We start from the raw sequence: 12,063 nt of genomic DNA, 5'->3' as shown, positions 1-12,063 counted from the left end.
AATTTATTTTCAGACTGAACTCAAAGTGTCATGTTTATATTTTAAAACCCCAAACAACCTGGGATCTGCCTATTTTGAGAGGTTTTGTATACAGTTGTCCAAGTATTATAAGTATATCCAAGCAGCTGTTTCTTTACATCTAACGTCACTGGAAATAGTGATGGTGGTTATGGTTCCCTGACTCTTCCCCCAGAAATACTTCCTGCTCAGTCCTTTTAAGATATGACTCTTATTACTAGATTGCTTGTACTGACTATTTAAAGGCCAATGAGTACATTACAAAAGCAAAAGATGTGTATTTTCTTACCAGAGTTGTGCACAAATGGCGGCTGGGTTGTGGAGAATTGCTACGTCCTTCTCCCTGATGGCTAGGAGACATGGAGAGAAGGTAATGGCTGTTTGGTGAGGGTGGAAGGCTGATATGTTGAGGACTCTTCGCTGCCTCTAGTGGAGAATGCTGAGGAGAGCACTGTGGGCTTAGGAATGTGGAGGACAGTATGCCATTTTGTCCAGAAGGTTCCATGCAATGGCTATTTACAAGAAGAGGCATCTGAGGTGTTCCACAGTTACTTAATGCCTCAGAATTGCTAGCCTTAGCTTTCAAGGCAGCTTGCTTAGAGGCAAATGGGCAGCTGGACACTGCATTCTCCTGCTTGACCGGAAAACCAAACACAGGTGCTGGGGGCTGCTTATCTTCCAGTCCATGGCTTCTTTTGCGCTTCTGGAGTTGCATTCTCAACTCTTCCACTTGCCTCTGCTCCTGCTGCAATTTCCAAGTCAGCTCATTGATTACTTTTTGCTTTTCCACCAGCATTTTGTCTTTCTCTGTGTCAACCCTTTCAACATCATGCTGGATGCCAGCTCCATTGATGCTTCCCACCAGGTTCTCCTCACAACTACCTTGCACAGGTGAAGGGTGCAAGACAAACTGTGGGGAAGACAGTGGTCCTTCATTGAAACTGTCTGGCAAGGAGCCACTCACTGAAAGGTCAGAGGAAGCTGGAGAGATGGGTGGAGTGGAACTAGTGCTGCCAAAATGGTAAAAGCCATTGGATAACAGACTGGTAGAAGACTGCGACGGATAACTGGAGAGAGAGCTTGTTGGGGTTACTGGGAAAGTGACAGTGGTTATTTCATTGAAAGAAGCCACTGAATTCCCACTGCACTCTTGAAAGGGTCTAAGACGTTCCATCAAGGCTGTTTTTGTACCTGACACAGGCAGTCCCCTTATTCGGAGTTGCTGTCTTAATTCTGACACCTGTAATAAAATGGCTTCATTAGTGCCAACCTCATTTTTTAATTTATTGCATGTTTATTGTTGAAAAAGAAACTTCTTTTAATCAGATTGATTTAGCCAAACAAATCTAGAATCGTTTGTTCCGACAGAGAGATCTTATTATTACCTAGCCTTCAGAGAAACTGCTATTAACTGTAAACTCTAAATTGGGGTACCTTGTACAACATTGTCATTTCTAATGGATTTCTATAACCCTAGGATTATTTGGAATAATCAAATCATAGTTTGCAGTAATGAGCCTTTGTCTTACAGATATTTGTCTAAATTCATATGTCAGGATGATTCTAATGCAGAATTTCTAGATATAGATCAACCAATTTATGTAAAAGAAAAACAGAATCAAAGAAGTCATGTTAAGGTGGTTTAGATGAGGTAACCAGAATTCAGACAAGTAAATTGACTCTAACACTGTGCAGAGATCCAAAATCAAAATCAGGTGCACCTTTTCCAGGAGTCACATAAAAGCCCAGGAAAAGATATGGTACTTTTAAGTAGTTACTTACATGTGACCAAAAGGTGATTTGGCATATGTATGCCAGACCACCTTCAAATCCATATCATTGGATTTGTCACCCATCTTAGATTACATACAAAATCACAATTTGCCATATACTGCATGTTAAAGTGCTGCAAATTTTAATTTTGAATACAACAGAAGTTTTAATTAAGAATTGCACTACTTAGGAAGACTTTTTCACACTGGTTAAATTGCTTGAGTTAGCAAACAACATATTTGCAAGACTGAGCTTACATCGAGTTCTAATGTGATCTTCAATGTAAAGTAATGTGCAGTGTGTGACAGTTAAGGAGCCTCAATTCAGCTTTGTCCCTTTTCCAAGAACCTCAGAAGGTAATTTCAATGAGTGATGATAAATATATTTGTGCCTCTTTTGGGGATGTTTAGGATAGGAAAAAGCCACTGAGAACAATCAAAACAATCCCAATTCCACTGTAAACATATAATGCACACCACAATAATTCAAAACCTGCACCAGAAGGTTTGAAGAGTAAGAAGGAAATGGGCTGGTTTTCAGAAGCTTCCTATCTCCACTTCTACACATTAAAAACTGGGGTGGGGGGAATCCCAATATGATAATTGGAGGTTGCGTTTGGAGTGGGAAGAGCCTTTCTAATACAAATGAAGGCAAATATACCTGTCCCAGAATATGTTGCAGGATCCAATCTGGGTCGGTCACCAGGACCAATGGTCTTTTAACTTTTCTAATACCCCCCACCCTTTTTTTAAAGAGACTCACTGCCCTATCAGCAACATATACTTGGGAATGTATTGGGGTGGGGGTTTGGTGCAGATGATATTTATTGGCTGTGGTTTAGCACTCTGGTATATACAGTAAGTTGCAGTTTCTGGTTTAGCTTTTGGCAAATGCAGGCTATTGCAATTGATTCAACAAACCATAATTAAACCTTCTATAACTTGCCATGTCTTCTAACAGTGTTACACTTTACTCTGCGCATAATACTCACTTTAAGGTCATCCAGATTGGATGGAAGAGGACCTGGTTTGAGGGATGAAATGCAAGATGGTCCAGAAAAGGTTCCCTTCACTGGAGAAAGAGTATTATTGGTGATTGTCGTAGGAGAAGAGCCTGAGATTTTAGGCTCATTTGGTTGTCTAAAAAAACAGGAGCAACATTTGTTACTGTGATTTCTTCTTTTGTTTCTAAATCAATGTCAACTGTCAGTGCATCAGTTTTGATCCTAGTTTTATTATGCATTCACTCTCATTTTTTCCTGAGATTTCAGTACAAAATAGTAGTACTTTAGCAGAATTTCAAACTGAGAGATGCTTTGGCCCAATACAGGCTTGTAGTGCTCTCTTTAAAGGCTTATTACAAGGTCTTCAAGTTAGAGAAGAATTCTTAGTTTAGCAGTTCAAGTCCTAAGCCCCAAACTCTTCTAATTTCTTGTAGCAAGGGCACCGAAACCTACTGAATTGATCCTTCATTCCCAGTGAGCAAACTGCACACCCAGTGGAAGTAGTAGAAATATTTGAAACATGCAAGTCTAATATTTAAAGGATGCTAATCAGTCCCACCATCAAATGGTGGCATAGTTCTGTTACAAATGGTCACCTAGGAAAACAGAAAAACACTTCTACCAGCAACTCACTTTAGCTGAGAGGAATGTGATCCAGGGTAATTGAACTGCTGGTGGTGTCGATGCTGCTGTTGCTGGCTAAGGATCTGGAGCTGCAGGAAGAGCTGTTGTTGTTGCAGTAGCCTGGCATAGGCAGAGTCCATGGGAGGAGGGGCCTTCTCTGCCTTCTGGTCTGGTGGAATGTATTGGTGATACTTTAGCTTCTTCACTTTGGGCTTCATCTCCTTGGGTTTTTTGTGGCGATTCTTGCCATCACTTGAAGATTTTGACTGTGTGTTCCACACAAAAAAATATCAGGAAGGTCAGCTGGAACCCAGAACTTTTGAAATGGCCTGTCTAATTAACCCGTTTCTTGCTAAGTCTGAATTCTCAGGACTACCACTCATATTTGGTACCCTTAAAAGCCTTTGAGCTTCAAAATGATGGGTGAGAAATATAAGATAAACTTTATTCACTCTTCCTCTTTTTATATGCAATTCAGAGCATAAAACAATTGGCATTATGTTCACATATATCTATATAATACTAACTGCCATCCCTGCCTTTCTGATTAATTACTTCACTTAATAAATTATTCAAAATTGCCTTATTATTCATATTTGTGTGCTGTAATTTCAGAAATATTTCAGTTACTTTTAAAAACCAGCATTTGTCTTTCAGAGCAACCATGATTATGGTTTAGTTGGTCAACTATTGTTAACCCCTCTCCTTTTCTCTAAATTATGAAAGATACTAACATACCTTTACAGATGTAGTGATAGGAATAGGAGGTGTCTGCTGCCCATTGAGCTGTTTTGGACTTTCTGGCTGGTTATTTTGTAGAGATGATGAATCAGCCATATCATTTTCAGAATTATGAGAATGACCCTGAAATTTAAAAAAAAAAAAAAGACCATTGAAAATACACATGACAATTATGCCATCAATGTAAATAGTTTCATGAAGATTGGTGCAGACAGGCAATTTATGAAGGCATATATAAGTGAATTACTCTAGTTGGATTGACAGCTGGTTACCTGGTCTTCATTCCATTTTTCAAAAATTGTAGTAAGGGCTTAATCTATATATATATTTCTTGTTGTTGCTTATTAGCTCATGGGACATATCAAAATACAGAATGAAACATAACACATGATACAATAGAACCATATATAAAAGTGGAATATGAGAAACAGATTAAATAAAAAGGATAAACTAAGGAATAAAATATTAGGTTATTGAGTCATCTCTACAATTTACCCCAATCAGACCCATCTATGTAGATCCCAACTAAACTGTTTTATTCAGACCAAGGGCTGTGTTGTATGTGATTTTTCACTTCTGACCATACATGAAATATGTATAGTTTTAATATGAGGGTTCTAATGGTTCATTTATCTGATGTTCAGTCCAAGATGCCAGTCTCTTTCTTTCTTATATGGTTGACACTCAAATAATATATGTGCTATATCTTCTATAGATGGAGTTCTGCAAATACTAATATGTTCGCTATAAGGGACTTGATTAAACAGTCCATGTTTAACCATTGTACCTCAAATCTGATATGTGTAGGCTGAATCTATACATTATCTTACCTCCTTGAGGGATACTTTTATTTGGTAATTCTCCATGCAGCATATCACATGGATTATGTATCAGTTTAGAAACACTCTGTACAGTTAGGAAAATCCTTATGGTGAGTCATAGCAAAAGCAGTCTTGCATCAAAATTAAGCAATAAGTAGAGTTGTCTGAAGCTCAGGCAGATATGAATGACAACCTGTGAGAGTGATGAGGTATACTGTGGAAGTCTGATCATCTTTTAGCTTGCATATGGTTAAATAAATCCATGCTGCCAAATGATTCACATATACAAGTGTATGTACAAACAACATTTTTGGGATTTTCATCATAATCAATACCTGTTGCAGATGACTTTGGATGGCCTGTTAAACTATTCCTATAAGTAATATGTATACTAAGACCAATCACATTTATCAGGCTGGTGTTATTAGGAAACCAAATGGATGAGCATTGGGCTCCCTGCCATAAGTGCTTGGAAAATGGAGATGCCCCATGCCAAGTACACTGTGTAACAAAGCTGTTGGAATGAAGAAGAGCAGCACTAGCCAAGAATATGTCGTGTTCAGGTTAACAGTGGCTTGGGATCCTTTGCAGGACACCTCCATGTTTTATGTAACCACCAAAGGCTGACCTTATGGATGACTTCCTGCACAGGCTACAGTGCCCTTAGAGAATTTTGACATGTACTGCACCTTTAAACCCATACATTGATTGTATTTGCTCAAGAAAGAACAAATTATTCCTCTTTTGAGAGTTAGACTCAATTAGCTAATTCTAAATGATATTTTAGAATGAAGGAAAATTACAAAAATATATAGCAAAGGAGCTTATAAGAAATATCCTTACTACATTGGTTGTAAGGTATCTTTTCTTCCCAAACCAGACCTAAGAGTACTGATGGGAAGAATGGCTATCATTTTTATACAGTTATTAGCTATGCACTGTCCCAAATGAAGATAAGATCTTGGTGACTTCACAGACATTTCTGTGTGGTTTTCCTAGTAGCAATATGGAAGTACCTTGCCATTGCCCTTTTCTATTTCCTAGTCATCAAATTCCCTGACATCCCCAGATAGAATCTCATCTGAATATTAACCAGATCTTTCCTTAGCTTTTTGAGATCATCCAAGACTACCAACAAAGGCCATCAGCTATAGAATAATTTGAGATGATGGGCCAGTAATTCAGCAAAATGGGCAAAACAACTTCTCATGTAAGAAGTAATACATTATACAATCTTATTAATACTTTCAATGAGATGATAAATTGAATGGGATTTTGGTTCTCCTACTACTGAGCAAGACAAATTCCAAACTGTGATGTGATTGAACATAATATTCTCTGCAATCTAACCTGCAGTAGGTAATAAAGATATATAATAATGTATCTAAGAATAGCTTTCTCACATCAGATCAATTGTAATCTAGCAAGTACATGTAACTGTCAATCTGACAAATAATCCATCATAACTCATGTTGCATAAAATGACAGTCTACGAACCCCTTCTTCTTAGCTAAACACAAACTCAGGCACAACAGCTGAAATTCAAATATTAAAAATGATTATTTGACCGAGTGTATACTAGAACCTGTATATTCTACCAAAATCAGAGCAAAGCAAATTTGTAGAAGTCATATATCAACCTAACAGTCTACCTTGCAACTGTTATATACGTTATAGTCACTTCACTGAATTTTTTTTCTGAGCAAAATTGTTTTTATTTAATATGAGGCTTTTAGGCTTTCTCTAACCCAGAGAAAATAGAAAGCTGGAGTTACAAGTACAGTTTTTCCTCATGCTAAATTGGAGAGGGGGAAATATTGCCTTCTGCTTGCACACCTTGCATATTAAAACATATAATAAATAACCAAACAGTGAAATTAGCATGATGACCATGGTGATATGGAGATAAACCATTATGACCAGGATTTCAAAGAGATGAGAGACAGGAAACCGAGGGAAGTGTAATGGCAAGCTAATAACCATGCCTCTTCTACGCTGTGGTTCTTACCATATGGCAAACCAGTCATGCTAAGGCTCTGTCATCACAGAGAAAGGGGAAATGAGATCAATCTAGACTCATTATGCTGTCAAATCTTAGAACATTCCATGTCAACAGCACTACTGTAGTGTACAAAGCTGTCCATAGATTGGGTCAAACAATTCCAGGCTCATTTTTTTATTAAGCTAGATATGATCCAGTTATTTTTCTCAAATTTGGAAAGATTGCCAATCATTTTCCAAGCTATTTTTGGGCCCTAGAATATTTGTTAAAATGTATCTGCCCATCTCCTAGACAACAGCAAAAGTCCTTTGTTGGTTGGACTTTGGGTTGGACTCCCCATTCTAGAGTCCAGTGTGAAGGCCTAGAGGTGGAGCTCTTGCCTCATCAGGAGGCTTTGAGTTCAATCCTAAAACCGCTGGGGCCAAAGATTCTCGCAAGCAATGACTTTATTTAAAGAGATCTGATATATTCTTGAGGTACACTTCAAAACAAATTCTAAGCTATGAAGTCTCTCTAAGTCAAAGGTTAACTATTACTGAATCTTCAAGCCTCATTTTCTCAAACAGACACCCCCCCCCCTTTTTTTTTTGCTTTCACACAATCTAAGAGCAACATTCCTGATTTTTTAAAAAAATAATAACCTGTTGTTATTTAATAGGAGATGAGACTTGAAACAGCTGCACCAAATAGTATTTTACCTGAGTTGTCTCAGACACTGAAGGAAATGCTGCTTCAGGTATTTTGATTCTTGCTGCCAATTCTGTAGACCCTTGAGAGTCCTCACTTTTAACTTGCTCTGGGGACATCCCATCATTGCTGCTATCTTCTTCAAAAGCAAAGGCATCTGAAGATTTAGGGAAGTTTCCTTGGGTACCTAAGCAGATAGATGAGCTCAGTAATAGGTTATAATGACTTTGTTGTGAAGGGTAATAGTTATCCAATGAATTTGCAAGAAAAAGTGCAACTGGGAAATGTTCATACTTGGCATTAAGTATATATAGCATCATCAGAGGCCCCTCATTATTTGGGGGGAGGGATGTTTCATTTTAACATTAAAATGAGGACCACAAAACTGTGAATAACAAGAACTTGAGTCTACAGGAACTGAGGAACTAGGTTCCACAGCCTTTAATTGCCATTTTCCTGCCATACAACATTTCTTGTCGTGTCTTTCCAATGATGTACCTCTTGGCAGATCTGACTGTGTTAGATTGTGGGTAAGAAAGACGCGGGAAGCTCAGCTCTTCAACTTCTCTTTATTTGTTCTTACAGAACTGAGAACTGCAGCTGTGGCAGCTCCTTTTACAGCAGAGCTGTCTGCAGCCTCAACCAGTGATGGTTGTTTAAATTCCCGCTACCGCTCACCAACCAATCAGGTGAGTATGTTAATATCTAACAGACTGAGTCAATTTTTTTTTGCAAGGCTCCACATCAGTGGTGGGATTCATTTTTTTTTTTTTTTACTACCAGTTCTGTGGGCTTGGCAGGGGAAGAATACTGTAAAATCTCCAGTCAGAGGTGGTATTTCCTGGTTCTCCAAACTACTCAAAATTTCCACTACCGGTTCTCCAGAACTGGTCAGAACCTACTGAATACCACCTCTGCTCCACATGACTTCTCAAGTAAGTTGGCCTTCTTCTTTAGATAACTTACTTGACTGATAATGGAAGAAGTAGCTACAGTTGTCTCCTGTGACTTGCACAGGCTTTTCTGCTATGCGCAATCCTTGTGATCTCAGTGAAGGGGCTTCTTGATGACACTGCTAGACATGAGTACTCACTGAATACTTCACTGATGAAAAGCCCATCCAGCAAGATTGCACAGCATTGCACAGCTCACAGCAAACTCTAGTGGTCATGTGGTACAAAACTATGATCATTTGCACCAACTCAATGAAAGAGAATGCAGAGAAACCAGTGTGAATCATATGATGCAACTGAGGCATTGCCACCATCAGCTGAGTATATCACTGCAAAGAAGAAGAGGTCTGTTGCCACAGGAAATCCATATGAGGCCTCACAACCAGAGGTAGTACTCAGCAGGTTCTGACCAATTCTGGAGAACCTGTAGTGGAAATTTTGAGTAGTTCGGAGAACCAGCAAATGCCATATCTGACTGGAGATTTTGCAATATCCTTCCCCTACCATGCCCACCAAGCCACGCCCACAGAACCGGTAGTAAAACAAATTGAATCCCACCACTGCTCACAACCAGGCTGATCCACCAAAAACTACAGTAACTAGGAAGTACACTGCCCAGATGATCTACTTGAATCTATAAAAAAATTATCATACATGTAAATTTGATGTATCAAAGAGGGCCATGGTGGCACAGTGGTTAGAATGCAGTACTGCAGGCTATTTCTGTTGACTGCCAGCTGCCAGCAGTTTGGCACTTTGATTCGCACTAGCTCAAGGTTGATTCAGCCTTCCATCCTTCCGAGGTTGGTAAAATAAGGACCCAAATTGTTAGGGGCAATATGCTGTAAATTGCTTAGAGAGGGCTGTGAAGCACTGTGAAGTGATACATAAATCTAAGTGCTATTGCTATATAAATTTTAAAAACAGCATGTATTACAAGAATGTGTGCAAAATGATCGACCATAACAAAAACCAAGATCAAAACTACATATAGGATGATGATGCATGCCCATATCCTGATCTCTATTTAGCAATCATCGATAAGCAAAGCTGTAATAGCAAAGGCTTATCTAACTATAGACCAGTAATAAAACAAATCAAAATATAAATAAGCAATTCCCCCCCTCCCAAGAAAATTCCAAGAACCTCAAAATAAAGCAATGGTCAATCCATGATGGTATTCAGTTGATGAAAACTATCACTATAAGTTGATAAAATAGAGATTGAGCTTCATAATTGCAAGAGAATATTTATTTCAGAAAAATGCTCTGATCTGGCTGTAAAACTCAGTGTATATTTCATCATCACATATATACAGATTAAATTGTGCTGAATACACACGTTATAAAAGATTGCTGGAATTTATATCAAGTGATATTTTTTTAGCAGACCTTGTATGTATATGTTCAAGATATTTCTTAAAGTAATAAGGGCCATTATTTTCTATTCTGGGTTTTTAAAATATATTTTTGATTGTAATAGAGATATTATAATGTACAATTTGTATACAATTTGTTTCAATGTAAGTTGCTAAACCACTCTCATCAGTAACAGTTCCTGTACAATTTTTCTGGGCCAAAAGCTACACTGAACCTTGAAATCTGATACTGGATCAGCACTGCAAAAACGGTGTACCAAGGACAAAAGCTAAATCTGATATCATTTAATTTATATTTCAACTTAACGGAAATAAAATACAATTATTCTGTGATCATGTCATTAATTTCTTCTTTTGTAGAAGAAGAGATTGGACCAACATTTATCTTGAATGGTATAAGGTCCCTTGCATGAACAGGGGGTTGGACTGGAAGATTTCCAAGAATTCTTCCAACTCTGTTATTCTGTATTGAAAATTACAATATGGAAAGGAAAGATAACAGATAAAGTGTACAGACAGGATCTGCAATATCATCTACCTCTGGAATAGCTGTGGATAGTCACTGAAGGTGAGTCAAGACAGGATTTCACCACGAGTTCAACACAAATTGGGTTCAACATAATGAACGTTTGGAAGTTTCTGCCAACCATACTCATTAGATTCAGATCCTTATTTTTATTCCAATATTTCACAGTTCTGAAGAATGCAACTGCTATCTATTCTTTCAAATTATTCCTCTCCTGTCAGTTTGTTTCTTAAAAATGGATAGAAGTGCTGGCAAAACATAGTTCGATTCTGGGAGAGAAAATATATTCAAAGGAAGTCCCCAAGACTGTGTTGCCCAATCTCTGCTTGACAAACATCAAAATTCTAAAATGCCCCCCTTTTGTTTAAATGTCGCAGTTTCCTTAGTGGAACACAATAAGGAGACTTTTTTGCATTGTGCATTTTGCTTCCTCAAGATTCAGTATGACTCCTGCCAGATGCTGCTTCTCTGCCATTCAGCAGACTGGAGGAGTTCTGGAAAGTGTTCCCGTGCAATATCCCGTGCAATATCCCGTCATCTAGCAGGCAAAAGCGCTTGACCCTTGGCTTCTACTGATAAGTAAAGTGCTGGGAAAGACAGGCTCTATCACAAAGCCCCCGAAAGGCTGGAAGACAGTGGAAGAAAAGAAGATTCCTTCTATGCCCTGTAATCTTTGCAGGGCCGAGTCTGGCTTTGATCAAGTGTCTTCCTGCTTAGCTAGCAAAGAGATATGTTGGATGTGGAGGGGACATGCCAATAAGGAATAAATCTTATAAATACTTAAATTCTGGTTGCTCATCAACATGCATCCATGCTCCCTCAGAGGAATCACTCAAAAGGTAACCCCATAGGAGTATCATCATTATAGTGGAAAGTGCTTTCCTCCTCTGGTGTGCTGGGTACAAAAATGTACCTGAAAAATGTACCTATTTAAACCTGAACAGGTACCTATTAAAATTACCTTTGATGGCCTCTTTCACAGCTGAATCAACAGGAATGATATTCTTCTCCACCAGCTCCAGAGGTCCTGGTCTAAGAGCAATTTTTTCATTCAGATTGTCCGCAAGACGGGCTCGTTTTAGTTTCATCTGACTAGCTTGAATGGATTCTTCTGCAGTTGAATCTGTCAAGTAAGTGGTGAAAATTATCAAGTCTTGTACTAAATGGCTTTTTCTTTTCCTGCTTAGAAAAAACTCAACAAGCACAGCATAATATACGTCATGTCAGAACAGTTTCTTTAAAGAAAAAAATGTTGGTCCCTTAACATGGGTGCAATTGTAACAAAAACCATTTAACCAGAACCCCCTTGGTTTCACATCGTAATAGAATGGAATGGAATGGAATGAAGCGGAGCAGAACAGAACAGAGCAGAACAGAACAGAACAGAATAGAATAGAATTCTTTATTGGCCAAGTGTGATTGGACACACAAGAAATTTATCTTGGTGCATATGCTCTCAGTGATTATACAAGCAATAAGTGATAAATAATTATCGTAAAAATACATTCATCATAAATCATAAGATACAATACTTAGT

General features: G+C 38.3%; 1 protein-coding gene across 2 annotated transcripts in view; it reads right to left on the bottom strand.

Moving 5' to 3' along the window:
- The window catches only part of MYOCD (myocardin), a 36,266-nt gene that overhangs the window by 5,032 nt on the left and 19,171 nt on the right, over positions 1 to 12,063 (bottom strand). For both annotated transcript variants that reach the window (XM_087953946.1, XM_026667600.2), the window contains exons 5-10: positions 11,488 to 11,649; positions 7,681 to 7,856; positions 4,157 to 4,282; positions 3,428 to 3,684; positions 2,783 to 2,930; positions 308 to 1,258 (exon numbers count right to left, since the gene is read on the bottom strand). In XM_087953946.1, coding sequence (XP_087810072.1) covers positions 308 to 1,258; positions 2,783 to 2,930; positions 3,428 to 3,684; positions 4,157 to 4,282; positions 7,681 to 7,856; positions 11,488 to 11,649 — 1,820 coding nt within the window. The remainder of the gene's footprint in view (positions 1 to 307; positions 1,259 to 2,782; positions 2,931 to 3,427; positions 3,685 to 4,156; positions 4,283 to 7,680; positions 7,857 to 11,487; positions 11,650 to 12,063) is intronic.

Source organism: Notechis scutatus, chromosome 2, assembly GCF_049901735.1.
Source record: "Notechis scutatus isolate UNSWTSFEM ecotype Mainland chromosome 2, rNotScu1.2, whole genome shotgun sequence".
Taxonomy (NCBI): Eukaryota; Metazoa; Chordata; class Lepidosauria; order Squamata; family Elapidae; genus Notechis; species Notechis scutatus.
This window is presented reverse-complemented; position numbering and strand designations above follow the sequence as displayed.